The sequence below is a fragment of the Uloborus diversus genome, chromosome 2, assembly GCF_026930045.1.
Source record: "Uloborus diversus isolate 005 chromosome 2, Udiv.v.3.1, whole genome shotgun sequence".
In the NCBI taxonomy this organism is placed as follows: domain Eukaryota; kingdom Metazoa; phylum Arthropoda; class Arachnida; order Araneae; family Uloboridae; genus Uloborus; species Uloborus diversus.
In genome coordinates, this window is record NC_072732.1 from 151,224,598 (window position 1) to 151,247,421 (window position 22,824).

General features: G+C 32.5%; 1 protein-coding gene across 1 annotated transcript; it reads right to left on the reverse strand.

Annotated features, from left to right (window-relative positions):
* Positions 1-41: 41 nt before the first annotated feature.
* Positions 42-22,824, reverse strand: LOC129217421 (28S ribosomal protein S2, mitochondrial-like). The gene is given in 5 exon segments (XM_054851720.1): positions 42-1,454; positions 2,460-2,695; positions 2,698-2,739; positions 2,911-3,009; positions 22,668-22,824. Coding segments are annotated over 5 exon segments (780 nt in total). The 5' UTR covers positions 22,693-22,824; the 3' UTR covers positions 42-1,076.

A 22,824-nucleotide genomic window follows, 5' to 3' on the forward strand; every position in this document is an offset into this window, starting at 1 on the left:
TTTTTTTAAAATTTATTTATTTATTTTTTAAGACTCTTAAATTGGAAATTTTCATATTATTTTTTGTAAAACTTAAATGTTATGCTAACAAATACACACAAACTCACAACATATACATGAAGTTCCTTAAAAATGGTAGCCAAAAAAAGGGAAGCACTGTTTATGTTTCTCTTTCATACATTTTTAACAATTATACATTTATTTAATTGGTCCCTGCAGAGTCTTATACACATTAACGCATTCCTATTGTACATTTTTCATTTATATGCTTTTTTTCATACAGTCTATTCAAAAACCTATAAACGGTGCTTCACTGTATAATAAATAAAATATATAAACTATGCTACAAGAAAAGAACAAAACTTAAATATCTACACATGAATTCATAAAACTAATCTTCAGGAAAGAAAAAAAAAGTATTATATGAAGCAGTGAGAAGCAAAGGGATGTAAGTGACAAAATTTAAAAATTGAAGATAACCAGTACAACTGGGGTAGGTGAACCTCTCCTCTGCTTTGGGGCAAGAGATAGTGCTAGTAGCCATGTTAAGTTCTCTTATACAGCATGATTTAGAAAAGCGTTTTGCAATGAAAGCCTACCTAGGCTTTCTATTTCTACCTATTATCTTTAAACACGTTTTATTCAAAACTTGAAAATATCCACTTACATTCCTTTGCTTTTCAATGCCTCATATATGATACAGGTAATTTTACAAAATATCAACACTTTATTTTAAAAATAATATTTTAAAAGAAATTAAAATATTTAGCAATGTAAAATTCTATAAATATTGAATTCCATTCATCAAACACAAAACTTTCCACACTTTGAACCAACAAATTTTTAACAATTTCCGACAATTTAAAACAAATTTTAAACTAGAAATTTATTGCAAAGTTTGGTGAAAATGAGAACTGAAAAATCATGATTTAGTTTCAAAAATTGAATTCACTAAAAATATGCAAGAAAGAAGATCAAAAAGCAATTTAAAACAAGCTAACACTAAAATCACATATTTCATGAAAATGACTTTATTTATGCTACAAAAATGTACAAAATGACACAATGGGAGGATTTTACTTTTCTGCATCTTTATACATTGCAATATATTCAGTTCTTTTTGCTTTCCCACGTAATATTGCTTCTTTGAAAAGTTTACAGTAGAGTTCAATAGATTGAGGTGTATCATCATTACCAGGGACAGGATATGTGATATAGTTTGGGAAGCAATTAGTATCCACAATCCCAACAGTTGGAATCAGTAGTTTATTGGATTCAATCACAGCCCCATGGATCTGAAAGACACTGTCTAATGTGTTCAAGAAAATCAAAAGGTCTGGTAGCCTTGTTATCATTCCAAATCTCCTTGAATCAGTGAAGGTACCATTATGCCATTCTTTTGTGTAGCTGTATTCTCCACAACCGATTGCTGTTTCATTAATTATGTATGAATTCTGAAATTAAATTAAACATTATCAAATTCAAAGTCAGATAAAGAAAGTAGACACATGTAACTGTATTTCCTTGCATCCCCCCCCTCAATCTGTCAGAGATAGCCGAACGGGGGCCGTTGCAGGTATTTGTGAGATAGGATGTGGAGAAAATTCAGCATGATAACATATAATATAGTTTATTTACAGCTTCTATTTACACTCGGTGACGATGAAATGGTGGTGAAGAGATGTTGATGATTACGACCTGGCCTGACAAAGGCCAGCAAAGCCCAACACACTCTCCGCAAGAATAAAATAACAATCTCCTATGTCTAACGGGACCCAGAGACATACATCCTCTCTCAAGCACTTTTGGGGGTCAACTGCCCCCTCTTGGCACAGCATTCTCTCCCCCCTCCCTCACTTTTGGAGAAGCGCACTGTTGATCATGACACATTAGTAAGAGGTTTAAAAAGGCGGAAAGAATCTCAACTTAGTATTATTATCTTAAATTCACTCCCCCTCATGTGTTAAAGAAACATCTTCCTAATTTTGATAACAAATTTCATTTATAAAATATTTCATTTGATCTTACCATACTTTTCCCTTAAATCTTACTTAGTTTTTTTTTTTGAAAAATTTTCAAAACAGGTTAAAACTTAAAATCATCTTCTTATGAAACACAATTTAGATCAAAAGAAAAGTAATGAGCTTATGGATGAAAAGACATCCAACAGACGTCGGATGTACTCGGACGTCTCTTAATCCATAAGTTTATTGCTTTTTGCATTGAAAAAAGCGTTCCTTGTTTCGTCGAAACACAAATCTGCAGTAAACTGCAATTGGTGCTTTTTCATGTTGTTATTTCTTACTTTACTGTTCAAGCATGTTTATTATTTTATTTTCAAATATCCTAACTACCTATGGCCTCATTTTATTCGGATTTTTGAGTTACTGCTGAAAATAAATAAATAAAAGTGTAAAAGAACATAAAACTCCAATTGAAAGAAACATTGAAATAAATACCTGTTTATATCTAGCAACAAACATAATGATGCCGCCTCGGAAGGCAATGTGAGAGATGAAATTAAGAGCTTGCCTTAGGAGCACTGCTGTCTGATCCAGGTCAAATATGAGTGTTCCTAAGCGATGGCCTGCAATGAATTGCTTCATATGAGGGTTCAGAGTGCCCATTGTGTGGCCATAATGGACTCGAGCATCAAACAAATCTTTGATGGTGAAAAGGTTATGTACTTCAAAAAGTCAGGGTACATTATAGGATCTGGTAAATTTAGTTCTTTCTCATCTACAAAATAAAAATAAAATTTTTTATTACTATATTTTATAGAATTTATACAATATTTAACAATGCTTTTGTATCAGAAATAAAATCAGTGAATTAATAAATATCATTTGAGTGAAAGAATTAAATACAGGATTGCAAAAAAAAAAAAAAAAAATACTTCGTCTTACAAACCTGATATCTTTGCTTGAGGAAGTAGATTTGACAATTTCGGATGGGACACAGATTTTAGACTTCGAGACATAGACATTTGGCAACAGGATGTAATTGAACCTAATAAAATAAAAAGGCATTACAGCTAAAGTGCAATGTAGGCTTCATGGTACTGACATAATAACAATGTTTGCCTAACCAACTGAAGTCCTTATAGCTTTTTTCCATTTTGTCTTTACTTTTTCAATGATTAAAAAATGAATTGTCTGATTAGGAATTTTTTCCACCAGTTAAAGAATGCTAGATGACATTCCGATAACTTTCACAGAAGAACAAATAATTTCTATTTTTAAAAAATCTTGTAATTGAAAAAAACTGCACCAATCTTTCATTTATGTCCAACAAATATGCTTACCTAATCATTAAAGGATATTAAGATATTTCTCTTTTAAACAATGTTTAACTTTAGATCCTCAACACAGGAGGCATGACAGTTTATCATTTCTTCATCAACAATTTTTCATTAATGGTTATGTTGAGTTCACACATGTTAAATTTTTTATCTAAATTGTTACTATATATTGATGTTGAAATTGAATAGAATGCCTGGAAGGTTCTTCAGCGGGACCCCCTTCCTTAAAATGGTAGTCTGTATCCATCCCTGTAACAAGATCATTCTCAAAACATTTTAGAATATCCCCCTCGCCCCCCCCCTTTTTTTTTGTAAATTATACAGATTTATTTCTTATGAGTTAAATATAAATAATAAGATTTTATGAAATAATTGCAGAGCTTTTATCACTAATAGCTTTAAAAAAAATGAACTTTAAGGGCTAAAACTACAAAATAAGAAACTTTCACAGGGACATGAAACTATTTGCATAATTAACTAAAAAAAAAGTTTATGCATGTTGATGTTGATTTACAAAATTTTCTAAAACAATATTTTAAATACAGCATACAACTTTCTGCTAAGCACATGTTCAGTATTGGCATGTTTAGATATTTTTAATACATTTGATTCTATTTTCAAAGTTTCTTTTTAAAAAAATTACTTTAATTTAAAAAAAAATGACAATTCAAACTAAGTGATTATTCAGTAAATTACCGCCCAATAGACAGGGCTAAAACAGAATTACATAAAATACACCGCCAGCTCACTCATTTCCAGCCGAGGACTGCAGTTTTGTGCTTATTAGCACTCATTAGCCCGGCATAGGAAAGTGACTGAGCTGGAGATGGAAAACCTCTTAAGGAAGCCAAGAGTGCACCACCTCGGCTGGAAATGAGTGAGCTGGCGGTGTATTTCATGTAAGTGATTATTCTTTTCAAAATCTGCTCTTTCATGAAAAATAAGCAACTACCGTATTAAGAAATAAAATTTCTCAATATAAAATATAACCTAATTTGAAAAAGAGTTCTTCTAAGTTAGATTATTACAAATAAACTTTGAAATTTTAAAATAACTGAAATAAATGCAGGAGTTGGGGGGAAGAGAAATATCCATGTGATTATTAGAGCAGAAGTTAAATGGACTAGCAAGTTTACAAGAACGTTCAGAACTAAGGGCCCATTTATTACAGTAGACCCTCATTTTACGCGGGTATAGCGTTTAAGCTATATTACACGTTTTCGATTATATACACGGTTTAAGATTTTACACCTTTATTTCATTTTACACGGATGAGTTTCGGTTTTACCCAGATGTGGTAATGCAAACAGATAACAGTTTCCCCTCTTTCAAAATCCAGACTTCTAAAGATAGCAGATTATGCGTAATCAACTGCATTTTGGCGTGCTAAAACGCAGCTTTGAGCACTGGAGACATTTTATGCCATTGGTTCCAGAGCCCTTTACAGAAGTAAAGTTGTTAAACTCACACAGTTCAGAACTCACTGAAAGAAGACCTTTTAGGAGTGACACAAGAGGCCAAAAACTAACGCCGACGTCTGTGACGCACAACCAAAACCAAAAACGCTCATATTAAAAATTTTGAGCCATTCCTAGACAATAAAAATGATCTTTCTGATCTGTTAGTGAAGGAAGAGTTTATCATGAAAATGATGCAAGTGATCATGGATATGTTATTAATGCTCTGCAAAGAATTACAGAAAAAAATTCTTAATGATTGCCAACAGACTATCATAGTCAGCTCCTCTTTATAAACAGAATACGAAATTAATTTATGGTTTCTTTATGAATGTTGAGCATAAAAGTCGATATAAGTACACATTAAACTTATACAATCAGTCTTTACTAGAATGAAGTACAGTGAAACCTGTGTAAGTTGACCATTTGCGGTGCAGTCCTTTGGTGGTCAACTTAGACAGGTGGTCAACTTATGGAGGGGGTAATGATTTTTTTTTTTTTTTTTTTTTTGTCATTTCTTGCACCATGTATTCATTTTTGATTGATTGACACTTACTCTTTCTGTTTAACTCACTTTCATTGTTTAGCATTACTTTGAAACAATATTTTAAAATGTTATTCAAATATTTTTAGAGATTATTTTCCCAGAATGACGTATAATGTGTCATGTAAATTTAAAATTTCAGTAAATAGATCAAAAAAAAAATCTTATTGTTTATGAAAAGTTATTAATTTGATATTAATAGTTCCTAAAAATTCATCGCTTATCAAAAATTGCAAATTTTTCTCATATACATTTATAACTCTATGATGATCTACTTTTCAACAAAATAACTCCTTATTGAATTTGGCGCACTTACTAGACACTAGTTTTAGAAATTCCATATGTGTCAGCTAATTTTCTCTAGCTTTCTCCCCTTTTCAATTAGTTTTAATATTTCATACTTTTTATCAATCTGCAAGTTCAACTAACTTTCTTTTTGAAGCCATTTTATGTAAAACTATAACACAAAGAGCAACAAGTTGGACTCTCATAGTTCAAAAAGGCAGTTGAAAATGAAAATGTCCTATCTCTTAATCCCTTGCACCAAAAATACTGCAATGGAAGTAACTTTACTCTTTAGCACAATTCCATTGTTGCCAAAATATTGCAACTAGAAAAAAATACTTTGTACTTTTCTATTGACACATGTTTTTATAAAGAAAAACAAGTTTGGGGAATAAATGGGTTCTTAATAATTTTCCCATGTGGTTAAACTCAAAAAGAGGTTTAGTTATGCTACTGTTTCATTTAGTTAGTAAAATGCTGGTTTGGTATCAAAAATGTTCTTGGAAAGCTATAAAAAAAATAATAAAATAAAACAATTTGCTAAGTAAAATTTTAAAAATAAACCAAGTGGTCAACTTACAAAGGGTTTTTTACAATGATCCAAACCAAATTTGGTGTTCATTAGTGGTCAAGATAGACAGGTGGTCAAGATAGAGAGGTGGTCAAGTTACAGAGGTTTTCCTTCATTATATAACATAGGACTAATTCCGTTCCTGACAAAAGCGGTCAACATAGACAGGTGGTCAACTTACAAAGGTGGTCAACTTTACAGGTTTTACTGTATTTTGTTATCTACGGAACCAAACCCCTATTTTAACTGTAGTATTAGGTCTCAATTTACGTGGCATTTCCGAGGAACATAACCCCGCGTAAAACGAGGGTCTACTGTAGTTAAGTAAGAATGATTTTGGCAATTTTTGCCCCCCCCCAGTAACGTAGCTAGGGAGGGGCGGAGGAGGAGGCCCGCACACTTTTAGGGGCGGCAATTTAACACCTTTGATGAGGGGAAAAAATCCAAACAAGGTAATCATACTTTAATTCTATAAAAAAATGGACGAAAAAAAAGGCTTTGAAATGTAAGTTTTTGGTATGATTACGAGAACAAAAGTACTACGAGACTACGACACAAAATATGTGATGTTCTTATGAACACAAGAGAGCATAATTCCTTATTTTTCTCTCCCTTTACCTTAAGTTACAGTTTGAAGGGGCGGCAGTGAAAACTCAAGGGACTAAAGTATTTTTAATGAGGATGTTACCATAGATATAAGAATTGGGTTGTCCATCAGTGTTAGATCTGGAGAGGGTGGCAAAATGGGCCCCGGTATCGGACATCAACTTCTACACGTGTCAAATTCAAGTGCAGACCCAAAGAGGACATCCAAAAGAGGCCTCTGACCCACCTAGAAGTTAGAGCTCAAGATTCAGAAAATTTTCAAGTGGCCAATGGCCACTAGACTCAAAAAACTTGGTGGCCACCAGTTTTACCGGGTTTCAAAAACAGCACTCTAGTACAAGAATGGGGGGGGGGGATATCAATTTGTATTTTTTGAAACAAATATTATGAAATTGATGCTATAGGAATGCTAACAAGAAATATAAATTATATTAATCATGGACATATAAGAGGCATTGGGTGAAGGTTGGGAGCTCCTGAAACAAATGGTGCATTCCACCCATTTTTAAGTTTCATAAGAAAAAAAAATCATTAAACCAAAAATAAAGTAGTGTACACAGACAGTACCATGGTGGTCTCACAGTGAAAAAAAAAGAATTACCCATAAAAACAACAACAAATTGCTTTAAAATCCTTTTGTAAATCATTGCAAACGCCACGGCAGTAAAAATCAACATGCACTTTTCAGGTAACTCGTTTAATGAAAAAATTAACTGTAAGAAAATTAGCACGAAGGAAATAAAAAAAAATATTGGATAAACATATGATTTGAATTTGTTCAATAAATATTATTATTATTATTATTATTATTTTTTTGGCATAAAAATAATTAACTACAAATCTAATCCAGTAATATACAATTTGGCATTTACCAAGAATACATTTCCGAAAAAAACCCATTCTTTTTGCATTATTTGAACTAAGAGTATGACCAAACATGGCGACTACGTTCCATACGCAGCGTCTCCATGTTAGGATGACTAAGAAGGGAAAACGATCAAAGGACTGGCTATTTGGCTTATATTTTAATTTGATGCGATGGAAGATTAAAAATTTACAACAGTTATTCGAATAAATATAGAAACTAGCCCCCGTTGTTTAAACGATTTTCAATGGAACGTATTCCTAATCGATCGCGAGTATTAGCGTTCACATCACAGCAGAAACATAAGATATGGTTTATAGAAATATAGTAAAGTAGTTTTTTTTCTTTCTATTTTTAATAATGTATAGGATTTTTAATGAAATACAGGATTTATGGGACAACATGGAACATTGTTTATGGCAAAGGAATGTTAAAACGGGGCGCGCGGGGGGGTGAGCTTTTTGCGGTTAAAAACAAGTTGCTTTTTCAAGCATTAAATTAAATAATTTGTCTTCCTATTTTGACGATTTTCAGAATAAAGGCTGTTTGAGTTAATTGGGAATCAAATAGGATCGGAACTACCTTCGGGGGTTTATGTAAAGAAAAACATACAATATAGTTTTTTTTGTTTTTTTTTTTTTCACTTTTGAAGAGCCAAAATTTGCATAATATTTTCATACTTTCAGAACAAGATTTAAAGCAAAACATAAAAACTGTTTTAGAAAAAGAATTTGAAAAAAGTAATAGAGGGTTCATACACTTGTGGTTAAAAAAAATTCCCTGACTTTTTCAGGTTTTCCAGGTTGTTTTTTAGAAAATTCCAGGTTACTCGCTTCAAACAAAATTAGGTTAAGTAACAATATTTTCAAAATAGTCAAAATTGTTCAAAGCAGCAATGCGTAGGAACTGAAACTTTTCCACTTGCAAAATAATAATATTAAAAAAAACTTGGATTAAAAAAAAAAAATCTGTCACAATTTAAGTTTTTTTTTAAATATTTTGTTCAAAATTGTTTTCATTTGTTTACTATATGTTTAAAACAAAGTACTTTCTACTTATTTTAGCATTTCTTTGATGCCATATGTCATGCATATTAGCGTTTTGCAGTAATCGGCAGCAATCTTACTCCGCTTTTGGTTTACGATTCTTCTTTTTATTTCCTTCTTAGTATGTAACACAAAACATATTGAGCAAAGTACAAAGAAATATGATTAACTTGTTGAATCGATGGGCATACCATAATGCATTCTAACAAAAGTCAACATCCGTCAATCATAGGCCAATGCCAATAATCAGTTCCCCCCCCCCCCCCCCCTTTTGCATATAAAGGATGCTTGCATTAAAATTAAAAATTTTCATTTTTGTACATTTGCTTTCAATAGACATTGAGATAAACATCGAATTATGTTTTTGTAAATTTTTGTCTACTTCCATCTCGCAAACGACCAAATATGGCGACTAAGTAAAAAATTTAAGATAATGAGTAAATTTTTGAATTTGTAGCATAAAAGTAGTTATAAATAATAATTAATCCTTAAAAAACTACAATTAAGACAAAATAGTCAGTTTTTAGCACATAAGCGTCTAAATCAATTAGAATTTAAAAAAATGTTCTGGAGATAAAATTTCGCATTTTTCCAGAAAATAATTACGAATTACCCGAAAAAAAAAGCACATTTTCCGTTGTTATCAATAGTTTGCATTGCAATAAACATCCAATGCCATTTTCGGAAACTTAGGTACGTAAAAAGTCTTGTGTACTGCCATCTTGGGAATGACCAAATATGGCGGCTACGACAAAAATTAAGAAATAATTTTTTGAATTTGTAGCATGAAAACAATTTAAAAATAATAAATCTTCGTGAAACTACAATTCAGTTGAAACGTTTTTAGCACATTTGCGTCCAAGGTAATGAAAATAAGATTAAGTTTTAAGAACAAAATTTATTTCTCAAGAAATTAGATATTAAAAATAAAATTAAAAAAAAAAGTTGCAGCACATTTTGCGTTGTTTTAATTAGTTTGCAGTTAAAGAAAACATCCGATTCTGCTTTGTTTTTGGAAACTTAGGCATTTAATGATCGTGTCTACTTCCATTTTATGAATGACCAAAAATGGCGACTACGTTTCATTCGTAGCTGAAAAGACTTTTCGATTAACGATTTTCCCAATTGACCCTATCATCTGCAGGCTTGTGCTTTGGATGCAGGAAAATGTTCTTCTCCCGTTAAATTTGTGCATAATTCCTGTTCACCCTAGGAATTTTTTTCTTTGGAACTATTGAGGGGCAAAAATGGCGTCCGTGGAAGTTTTTTTTTTTTTTTTGGGGGGGGGGGGTCGCCTTTTTTATTTTATTGCCAGCGTCATTTTGCCTCAAAACTTTTACATTTTTTTTTCAGGAAACATTTATAAAAACGAAGATTTGAACTCAAGGTACAAAAATCAATGGGAAAAAATTGGAAAAAAAAAATTTTTTGTGGCAAAATTTGAAATTTCCCTGACAATTAAAGGTTTTCCCGGAGAGTACGAACCCCCTGTTTAATAACCGTATTTTCCTGCGTATCATCCGCGAGCGGTTTATAATCTGCAGGTTCTAAAATGAGCCTGAAGAAAAAAAAAAGCTTCCTATAATCGGAGGCGGTGTATAATACGATGTTAAAGAATCAAGTTTCAATTTAATGTACCATTTGAGCAACTAAACTAAAAACGTGAAACGGTAATTACTTTGAAGGCATAATCAAAATTAATCTGAAATATAATCTAAAATATAATGATTTCTTCTTGAAATCATGATTATAGTACGCTAATTACTTGAAAAACAAAGAGTCAAGACAAAGGAGCAAACGCTCTAATCTTGTGCAAATGGCTTCCTAATTAACTGTATTCTGCTTATTTTACATGGCCTGAATCGCGTAAGAGGAACATTCAAGCAACGTAAAATAAACAACATACAGGCAGGCAGTGAGAAAGAACATGCAAGCTTTGTAAAATAAACAACATTCAGTCGGAGTCAAGTCTCTATCGGTGAATCCATATTGTACTGATGCATCTGTGAAGTGGTGTGGAATTCTTTTCTTGGGATTTAAAATAAAAATAACCCCCAAAAAAAGTTGGCGACTGTAGAAATTTTTTGGGGTCGCCAATTTTGAAAACTGAGTCGCCATGTGGCGAGTGGCGACCGTAAATCTTGACCTTTACTAGAAGTGAGCAAAGAGAGTCAAATTTTGTGTTTTTGAGATTTAATTTCAGAAAACTTCTGGGAGATAGCCCCCGATCCCCAGACCCTTTCTTAATGTCCCCACAGATAAATAGAAATTGCAGTTTTAGTTCTTTAATTTTTAAAATTTTTCGGACAGGGAGCCGTTGGTACAGATGTGATATACCCCCCCATTTGGTGACATCCGATTTTTTGCAGAAAACTGAAATATCTTTCTCGCCAATGAGGCGATAATTTTTTAAGCATGGCATCCCTGGTGAAACTAACCTGTGTTTGGCAACCCGAAGGCAATCTTAGATCTGTTCAAACTTGTTCACTTGTTATCGGTTCACGCAGGAGAGATTCTTGTTTTTTCGTGCGATATACCTTACAGGAAAGCTTATTTTGTGTTAATTTAATTTCAATAGTTGTATTTTGATGAATAAATATTAGAAAATGCCAGTTTCTTCAAACTTGAACGTTAATTAAAAGTAAACTCCAACTTGGTGTGTATTTGTAAGGTGCCACTGTCATATATTGTTTTGTTTCAGACCGAGTGCGAGGATTTATACCATAAAAACGAAAATTCATTTTTTTGAATTTAAAAAAAAAAGAAAGAAAAAAACTCTCACTTCCGAAATTCTTTGTTTTTACAAAATCTTGAGAGTTTCTTGTATTTTATAACTTTATTTTTACTCTATGTAAATTAATTTTACAAAAATAGTACGGTTATTTTATTCTAAAAGTTAATTCTTATCGATGCCACTAATTATTTAGACATATTCTATAAACGTACCTCCTTTAGGTACTGAATTTCTGAAAATAAGTTGACTCTAGCATTTTATAAAAATATGAAGGTGTTACTTTATGTAAAATATAATAGGTATTTTGAAAGCATGTCTGGATAGCAAATTAATGTATGGTATTTTTGTATTGTTTATGTTTGGGATGTTCTATTGAGACATTTCTACTTTTCAAACATCGAAATTTGAGTAACTAAGCGTTTTTTTTTCCGGCTGAAATAGTTATTGATTTTGGGGATGTTTTCCACTTTAAACATCACAATTTGAATCGCTTTGCTCTTCTTTAGCAGAGTATGAGAAAAGTTTTTGTTTGATGAAATGCATGTTGCAAAATAGCTTTTATTTCTATTGGTACATATTTCTTTGTTGAGTTGTGACGGTAATTTGGTAATTTAAGCATTGTAAAAACCTACTAGTAATTTTTCTTTGTGTACAAAAACTTTCTAGTTTCTGGAATTTTTGAAGAAAATATTCGCGATGTTTTTTGCTGTGCTTTTACGTTGTTTATATATATATTGTGTTGTCTTCTGAAGTGCTTTGATCACGTTTTTTTATCTGAATTTTTCCTGTTGGAGCTAAAACAGCATCGCGAAGAACGATGTAGGACGTATGTCGTCATACATCGTTTTCTTGGCGACTCTTTCTTAGCTCTAACAGGAAAAAGTCGCCAAGGGCGGGGTATATGACATTACTTTCCTTAACTTTTTGACATTATGATGTTCTAAAAGATCACAGAATTTTGATTAAAGCTTCTCAATTTTGTGATTTAAAAAACAAAAAGGAAGTTTAATTGTTTACCTCTTTCTTAACAAAGGGTAACAAATAACAAAAATGAAAAAAAATCTGATTCCCGTAGTGGATGCAAGTGGAATCGCAATTTTGAAAGTGAGGGCATGAAAGGTATTAAATTGGCATATAATAGAATTTATCTGGGGAAAAAAAATCAACAACCCACCTTAAAAGTATAGATTAAACATATTTTTAATATCTATTGACACACAGTTAAAGTTAGTGTAAAATTAATTTTTGGTTCTTCTAAAGAACACAGAATTTCACTTGAAAATTTTGAGGAATGATTTTTCTAAAAATAAAAAGAAATTTCCTTTATTTGCCTGCTACCAAAGTGTAGTAATCATCAAAAATGTAGTAAAATTTGATTCTTGTACTGATGCAAAGAGATCACATTTTTTTCAAAATAACAGCAACAAAAGTATAAAAAACCGCTCATGAAATAATTCATTACCTTAAAATAATTTTGAAATAGCATTTTAACAGGTCCACATGATGAATATTATAATCTCGGCAAAATCAACCTTATTGTAGAAATATCCCCGCCAAGAAAACCTTTAACTCTTCCCCACAAGTTTTCATCCCAAACCAAAAAAACCTCAGCCTTAAAAAGTCATGATATCTAGTTTACCCACCAAGTATCTGTCAACCTATAATCCTCCCTGTTCTCCTCTTTAATCACACCTACTTCTGTTAGATACTCCTCCTACCTTCAACTCCTCAGAACTATCCGGATAGATCCTTTAAATTGTTTATCTAGTTTGGCGGGAAGCTTTTTGCTCATCAAGCAACCACCTCAACTAGAAAAGCTTCCTGCCAAACAAGAAATTGAGATAGCCGAAAATTTTGCTTTCAAAACTTCAATTTTAAAAATTTTCCTAGAAAGATATCCACATTAATCTCATCTAACATCTCCAAAGGAAGCCTATTGTTGCAGTTTTAAAACTTCAATTTCAAAACATTTTTGGCGAATGACCTTCCCCCCAAATCCCTATCCCTTTTTCAAACGTCACCACAGAGAGCTTAAAATTTTGATTTCAGAAATTTCGACAGGAACATTCGGAACATTTCTCTGAAAAACAGCGTACAACGCATTTCAATTTCAGGAGGGAGCCTCCTCCATCCTTCTTTCTCCTAACGTTATCAAACAAATCCTCAAGTCATCTTTCCAGGACGTGACTTTTGAAAAAGTTCCAGGATCACGTACCTGACTTAACAGCATTTTTGGGATATTATATCACCCCACCCCAAAGGTCCATGAAGATATCCTACAATAATTGCATTTTTGAGGCCTCTCTCTCCTTCGGGTGTTAAAACATATTCAAAGAGAGGCTCGAAGCTTCCCCATTACCTTAACGTAGCCAAAAGGATTGTCTAAAATTTATTTCAATTTAAAAAATGTTTCGAAAGGGAACCCCGAGCCTCTTTCCTCCCTAAACACTATCAAAGAGAGCCTACAACTCTGTTTCTCATAGTTCAAACGTTAAAATGCTTTCGTATCGAGCCCTGAACCTTCCTCATCTTTTAACGTCCCCTACGAAAATTGTGAAACTTTGATAGTGAAAAATATTCTGGAGAAGCCCCTTACCTCCTAACGTCACCAAAGGAAAAAATTCACTTCAGTTTTGAAGAAGATTCGGCCCCAACCCCCCTTTAATTGCGATTTTTTATATAAATTTAAAAAATTTATTCAAAAAAAGGACCTGATCCTCCCTGTTCTTGTAGAAAAAATTCGGATTAAAATATGTTCTTTTTTCCCCCTTTTAAACAAAGTTTTTGGTTTTAAGTTCAATAATTTTCTATTGTATAATGTACTAGTTATGTCTGAGCGAAAGGGCGGCAAATAGAAGAACCGCCCTGGGCGGCAGAAACTGTAGCAACATTACTGGCCCCACCCCCATGTAAGGGTATGTAAGATTTTTCAAACACTCCCCCCCCCCCTATTTTTATGTAAGGTTCCATTTCCTTTTTCAAGACAATGAAATAATAAATATTGCATCACTGGAATCATTACTAAATTATCTATTTTTGAACTATTTTAAACATTTTGTGCAAAGAAATATTTACTAAAGAGTTGAAATCTCAACTGAAAGTTTTTTCAACTTTTTTGTTTTTTGTTTTTGATGCGATATCTTAAAAAGAAAGCATGCCATAGATAGATTTCCAATATTAAATTATTGACTTGGTAAACATTATGTAAGAATGGGTTTGACCCCCCCCCCCCTCCAAAAGTAAGGATATATAGAAATTTTTAAAACCTTCCCTCCCCCTCAGGACCCTTACCTAATTAATGAATGACTGCTAAGCAGTAACATAGAAAAGAAATTTGTGGGCATACTCTGGATGCTGGAGAGTGTGCTAGTCATAGCTTGTTCAAAAATTTTTGGTTTGAGTTTCAAAAACTTGATGGAATTTTTCCTCCATCCTCTGCAGAGCCCCGGCATGAATACTCTCCTCCTTCAATTAAATCTGATCCTGAGAGCTCTCAATCCAAACAACCTGGCCGAAGAACTATGCATTTTTGAAATCAAGTTTGAGGTGCACAATGTACGGCAAAAAGCTGTTGTGTGAGAATTTTTCTCTTGGAGCTAAGCCCAAGCTCCCTCAGCCCCTACGCCCCTGAATAATGTGAAAGTTCAAATTGATTCAAAATAACAGCAGTGTTTGGGTTTCATACAATTGTTGCTGTTGGTTAACTTCATTCTCCAGATTTTTTCCTTCCGGAAACGGAATATTTCAGCGTCTTGAATTTGTGTTGGGGATAACTGGTCAGCCTTCTAAATAATGAGACTTACGGTCAATACTTGGGTACTATACCACTATACCTACCGGCAGTGTTGGGCATTAATCAACTAAATCCTCAAACGACTAAAGTAATCTGACTCACATTTAGTTCAGATTAAATTTAATTTCATTTTTTTCAATTGCAGACCATGATTAACATTAGTTTAAACTAACTCGTTAGTTGCTGAAAAAAACTAATTTAGTTCATTTTGATTTAGTTCAGATTAAATTAATCAGATTGAATTTAGTCAGATTAAAAGTAATCAAATTGATTTGATTACTTTTTTAATTCAGATTAAATTCGTAAAATATAAATGTCACATGAACAGAGGCACATTTGTATTTCTACGTGTATGTACATATTTATGCAAGCATACACGAGTTAATACATGTATATACGACGATGTGCGTGCATGTACGTATATAAACGTGTTATCACGCGTATGCTTGTGTACGGAGGTATATTTGAATTTTTAAGTGAATATACATGTTTATGTGTGCATACACGAGTAAATACGTGTATATACGAGTATGTACGTGTATACAATAGAATATGCATATGGATACGTGTTACCCCGAGTATACTCGTGTACAGAGGTAAATTTGCTTTTAATTGTGTATACACATACTTATGCGTGCAAACAAGCGAAAATACGTGTATATGCGTGTACACATGAGAATATGCGTATAGATACGAGTTACCCCGAGTATACTCGGGTAAAGAGGTACATTTGTATTTCGAAGTGTATATACATATTCAAGCATGCATATACGAGAAGGTACGTGTATATACAAGAATGTTTGTGTACACACGAGAATATGCATATAGATATGTGTTACACCGAGTATACTCGTGTAAAGAGGTACATTTGTATTTGTACGTGTATATACATATTTATGCGTGCATACACGAGAAGGTACGTGTATATACAAGTATGTTCATGCACACGAAAATATATGTAAACATGCGTGTTACCCCAAGTATACTCGTGGACAGATGTAAATTTCTAATTAAACATGTATATACATATTGATGCATGCATATACGAGAAAATACGTGTATATATGAGTAAGTACGTGTACACACGACAGTAGGCATATAGATACTTGTTTAACCCGAGTATTCTCGTGTATGACGGCACATTTGTATTTCTACGTGGATATGCATATTTATGCGTTTATAAACGAGTAAATACGTGTATATATGAGTATGTACGTGTACACACGACGATAATATGCGTATAGATACGTGTTACCCCGATTATACTTGTGTACAGTGGTAAATTTGCTTTTAATTGTGTATATACATACTTATGTGTGCACACAAGCGAAAATACATGTATGTATGTGTACACATGAGAATTTGCGTATAGATACGTGTTACCCTGAGTATACTCGTGTAAAGAGGTACATTTGTATTTCGATGTGTATATACATATTCAAGCGTGCATATACAAGAAAGTACGTATATATACAAGTATGTTCGTGTACACACGAGAATATGCGTATAGATATGAGTAACCCCAAGTATACTCGTGTAAAGAGGTACATTTGTATTTGTATGTATATATACATATTTGTGCGTGCATATAGGAGAAGGTACGTGTATATACAAGTATGTTCATGTACACACGAGAATATATAAAAACATATGTGTAATCCCGAGTACACTCGTTTACAGATGTAAATTTCTATTTAAACGTGTATATACATATCGGTGCATGCATATAAGAGAAATTACGTGTATATACGAGTATTTACGTGTACATATGACAATAGGCTTATAGATAGGTGTTTAACCCGAGTATAGTCGTGTATGAAGGCACATTTGTATTTCTACGTGTGTATGCATATTGATGCGTTTAGAAATGAGTAAATACGTATATATACGATTATGTACGAGTACACACGATAGTATGCGTATAGCTACATGTTACTCCGAGTATACTCGTGTACTGAGGTAAATTTGCTTTTAATTGTGTATATGCATACTTATGCATGCACACAAGCGAAAATACGTACTTTCTCGTATATGCCCGCTTAAATATGCATATACATGTGGGTCGTTCCATGTCAAATCAACGAAAAAAATGGCATTTTCAACCTGATCTTCTCAAATTTTTTTGATATTTGGCTCAATTGTTAGGTTTACATAAAAAGGAATAAATACACAATAATAAGTCTCTATCTATTTTAGTTTCTGAGATAATTCGATCCAAAGATAAGCAAAAAATGTACAATTTTGCATTTTGCTAATCATATAATGAGTCATTATTTGTTCCCGTATTGTCGCAGAACATTGCTTTTGGTGTTTTTAGAAAGTGCTTGAATTGACCTTTTATTTGATATGTGACATGCTTATATTTCTTGATTTTTTAATTTCAAGGTCAAACACTTTGACCTTTGACCTTCTATATTTCAAAAAGTGTATTTTAATTTTTCTTTTTTATTTTATATGCATATTTTTTTTAAAAAATCAACCATACTGCAGCAAATATTTATTTAATAATATATTAATATTAACACGTTATTAAGGGGTATTATATACTATACATATGTACTGAACATAAATTAAAATTAATATCAATATTAAAAAAATAGTTTTATTTTATGAATTTTAAAGAAAAAAATTTTTTGCTGGCATATTTATTTTTGAAATGGCATAACTTTTTTTTTTTTTGAATGAAAAATATTTTTTAGTATCATATGTATATCTACTAAAAATAAAATAAATTACATGACTTAATCATTCTAAATTTTTCACCCCTCCAGTTCCTTTTTGTTTTAAATATTCCTTTACTCTTTTTAAAATCATGCACTAAACAAGAACAACACTGTGATCAAATAAATATGTTGTTAGTTTTTGAAGTATACTAGAGCTTCCCAGTCAACCACATGGCCCTACAGGGCCATGTGGTTCACTCAGCCATGTGGTAGGTTTCTTCTAAGAAGTCAATAAATCTGACAGGAGTCCCTCCCCTTAAGGAATGGACTTGTAAACAGAGAGAAGAGAATTCAGTCTATGGTCAGCTCTTGAAGCAGAAGTTTCAGTGATCCACTGCTCAACAGGATTTATCTTTCTTTACTTTTTTCTACTTAAAATTTTTAAACTTTTGCAATTTATCACAGCTTTCAGTCAGAATTTAGAGATGGAACCCTCAACTTCTACAGCTTCAAGTAAAACATATTGCTGCAACGCATTTGAAAAATTAGGCCATAACTGTTACAAGAAAAGCTTGACAACTATAAGCAAAAACTTGGTGCAAACATTTACTTTTCCCAAAGAAGGCTACAAGATTTGTGATTCTTGCCGCAAGGAAATTCAACTATCTGCTAAGGAGCAGTTGCCTAAAAAGAGGGAGTTGGAATCTAGTTCTGATGATGAATCTGAACAAATAGATCCTTTATGTACCCCAGAAAAAGATGAAGCTTTTAATGCTTTGAACAAAAGTTTGATAGCTTTAAATGAATCACCTCTTCAGAAAAAACGGTTAGGTGAGAAGAAATATCCCCAAGAAAAGTTTAAAAAAGCAGCAACAGCATTCAAAAGCAAAGTATTAAATATACACCCAAAGATCCTGAACAAGATGATATTCCTGTGTCCCCTGACCGTGAAATTATTAACCAGTTGAAAGAAAAATATAAAAGTACAGATGATAAGAGCATCAGAATGCAAATATTAACAACAATGCCAAAAAGTTGGACTTTGAAAGATTACCAAGATGAATTTGATGTAACAGATTACACTGCAAGAAAGGCTAAAAATCTGGTTAAAGAAAAAGGTGTTATGTCATGCCCTGATCCTAAACCTGGTAAAACTTTAGATTCTGAAACAGCAAAAAAAGTAACTGATCTGTATGAGAGTGAGGAAATAAGTCGAATGATGCCGGGAAAAAAAGATTTCATCTCTCTTAAGGTAAATGGAAAACGAGAACATATTCAAAAAAAATTAATTTTGTGTAACTTGCGAGAAGCTTTTGCATTATTTAAACAAAAATACCCTCTGTTGAAAATAGGATTTTCAAAGTTTTGTGAACTCAGGCAGAAACACTGTATTCTTGCAGGTGCAAGTGGAACTCACAGTGTGTGTGTGTACAACACACCAAAATGCAAAATTGATGTTTAGTCAATGCAGAATGAAAGAACTGATGGAAGGTGATAAACCAATTAACTCTTACAAAGATGTTATGAAATATGCAGTTTGCGAAAATCCTACTGAAGCATGTTACTTTGGAAACTGTATAAATTGTCCTCGGTTTGAAAGAGTCAAAGAAAGAATCGAAGAAGCTTTTGAATTCAACTGCGTTGAAAATATCACGTATAAACAGTGGATACAAGTTGAAAAAAGAACATCTCTCGAGACATTAGTGAAAGCTACTGAAGAAATCATCAATATATTTTTTTGAAAATCTCCCAAAACTTCTTTTTCACTCATTTCTTGCAAGTCAACAATCGAGCTATCTCACGCATCTAAAACAATCGTTAAAAGAAGGAGAATACCTTGTAATCTGCGACTTTGCAGAGAATTATTCTTTTATCCTCCAGGATGCTGCCCAAGGTTTCCATTGGAACAATGCTCAAGCTACAATTCACCCCTTCATCATTTATTTTCAGGACCCTTCCACAAAAGCAGTAATGAATACATCTCTAGTAATAATTTCTGATTGCCTTGTACATGACACAACAGCAGTCCATCTTTTTCAAAAACATCTAATTTCTTTCATGCAATCTCATTATAACACAAAACCAAACTTAATTTATTACTATAGTGATGGTGCTGCTTCTCAGTACAAAAATCGATTTAATTTTCTGAATCTCTGCTACCATGAGTCAGACTTTGATATCAAAGCACAATGGCACTTTTTTGCATTATCACACGGCAAAAGTGCATGCGATGGTGTAGAAGGCACTGTGAAAAGACTAGCAGCGAGAGCTAGTCTTCAAATGATACGTAATGACCAATTTATGACTCCTCGACAGCTGTATGAATGGGCAAAAGATCACATTAAGACAATACATTTTCAATATAGTACAACTGAAGAACATAAACAAGAAGAGGAGGCTTTGAAAAACAGGTTAATGACCGCAAGAAGAATACCAAGTACTCAGAAACTCCATTCTTTTATTCCACTGAACATGAATCACATGGAAGTCAAAATATTTTCATTTTCAAAAAATTCAAGAATAGAATATGTAAGAGCTGCTCGCGATTATATTGAATTCGCAGAAATGGTCGGGTTTTTAATCTGCAGGTATGATGGACATTGGTGGTTAGGTTGCGTTTTAGACTCTGATGAAGAAAATCAAACACTTAAGATAAAATTCTTGCATCCACATGGACCTTCATATTCTTTTTACTATCCAGACGTAGAGGATATTCTGAATGTACCTGTAGACGATATAATATCAAAAGTGAATCCCAGGATAAATCCCACAGGAAGAGTTTATAACTTCTCGAAGGAAGAAATGGACAATGCTAACCAAAAGTTGTAAAAATAACTTGTGTCCTTCTGTAAAAATTTTCGGAAATGCTACAAATTGCATTTAAGTAGTAAATAGATATATGTTCACTATTTTACTTTGCCATGATCCCATCGCAACCCCATTATGAAATTTTTTTCACATATACAGGGCATTAGTAGGTACAAAATAATTTTTTTTCAGATTTTTAAAAGATACACTTTTTGAAATATTCAAGGTCAAATTATATTTTTCGTGACCTTGAAATATTAATGACCCCAAACCTTATAATGTGACATATCCTATAAAAACCCATTTTGAAAGCTTTAAAATAAAACCAAAATGAACTCTTTAGCTCCAATAGAAGCTGAGAAAATTAACTTTTTGTAATAACCAAAACCTCGTTTTTTGTATTTTTCCCCCTTTTTTACATAGCCCTACACAAAAAACCGGGCAACTTAAAAATCTAAAAAAAAATATTTTTCTGTATCATTTTATATATATAATCAATCCCCTGAAATTGGTTGGAATTCGTGATGGTCAAGTTGTGAGGCTCGTTGATTTGATATGGAATGACCCATGTAGAAATACAAATGTACCTCTTTACACGAGCGTACTCGGGGTAACACGTATCTATACGCATATTCTCATGTGTACACGTACATACACGTATTTTCGCTTGTGTGTACACATAAGTATGTATATACACAATTAAAAGCAAATTTACCAACTGTACACAAGTATACTCGGGGTAACACGTATCTATACGCATATTATCGTATGTACACGTACATACTCATATATATACGTATTTACTCGTTTATAAACGCATAAATATCCATATACACGTAGAAATACAAATGGGCCATCGTACACGAGTATACTCAGGTTAAACAAGTATCTATATGCCTATTGTCGTGTGCACACGTACTTACTCGTATATACACGTATTTTCTCGTATATGCATGCATCAATATGTATATACACGTTTAAATAGAAAATTACCTCTGTACACGAGTATACTCAGGGTAACACGTATGTTTATATATATTCTCGTGCGTACATGAACATACTTGTATATACATGCACCTTCTCCTATATGCACGCACAAATATGTATATATACATACAAATACAAATGTACCTCTTTACACGAGTATACTCGGGGTTACTCATATCTATACGCATATTCTCGTGTGTATATACGTACTTTCTCGTATAATGCATGCTTGAATATATATATACATTCGAAATACAAATGTACCTCTTTACACGAGTATACTCGGGGTAACACGTATCTATTCGCATATTGTCATGTTTACACGTATATACACGTATTTTGGTTTGTGTGCACGCATAAGTATGTGTATGCACAATTAAAAGCAAATTAACCTCTGTACACGAGTATACTTGGGGTAACACGTATCCATATGCATATTCTCCTGTATACACGTACATGGTCGTATATAATAGTATTAACTCGTGTATGCTTGCATAAATATGTATATACACGTAGAAATACAAATGTGCCTCTGTTCATGTGACATTTATATTTTACGAATTTAATCTGAATTAAAAAAGTAATCAAATCAATTTGATTACTTTTAATCTGACTAAATTCAATCTGATTAATTTAATCTGAACTAAATCAATCTGAACTAAATTAGTTTTTTTCAGCGACTAACGAGTTAGTTTAAATTAACGTTAATCTTCGTCTGCAACTGAATTAAATTTTAAAAATATTAGTCTGAACTAAATGGGAGTCAGATTACTTTAGTCAACTAATCAATCAATTACAAATTTAGTTGATTTTTTTAGTTGATGCCCAACACTGCCTACCGGCGCACCAGTATTAGTTTTTAAGAAATACAACCACAGGTTAAGGGAAAGCTTTGTATTGAAGTCTTTTAAACTTTTTTTAAAATGTAAAAAAATTATTTGCCTATGGAGGACAAAATTTTCATTTATCTCAAAACAGTTATGAATAATCTGAGAAATCAACCATACCTTTCAAAAATCTCCAAATCGACATGTTTGTTTTTACTTTTTCTTGAAAACAGTAGCGTCTAAGAATAATATAATCAGCATAAAACTTGAAATTAAACACAAATCACCAATTTCTCATTTTATTACAGGAAAACTAAAATTAGAGTACAAATAACAC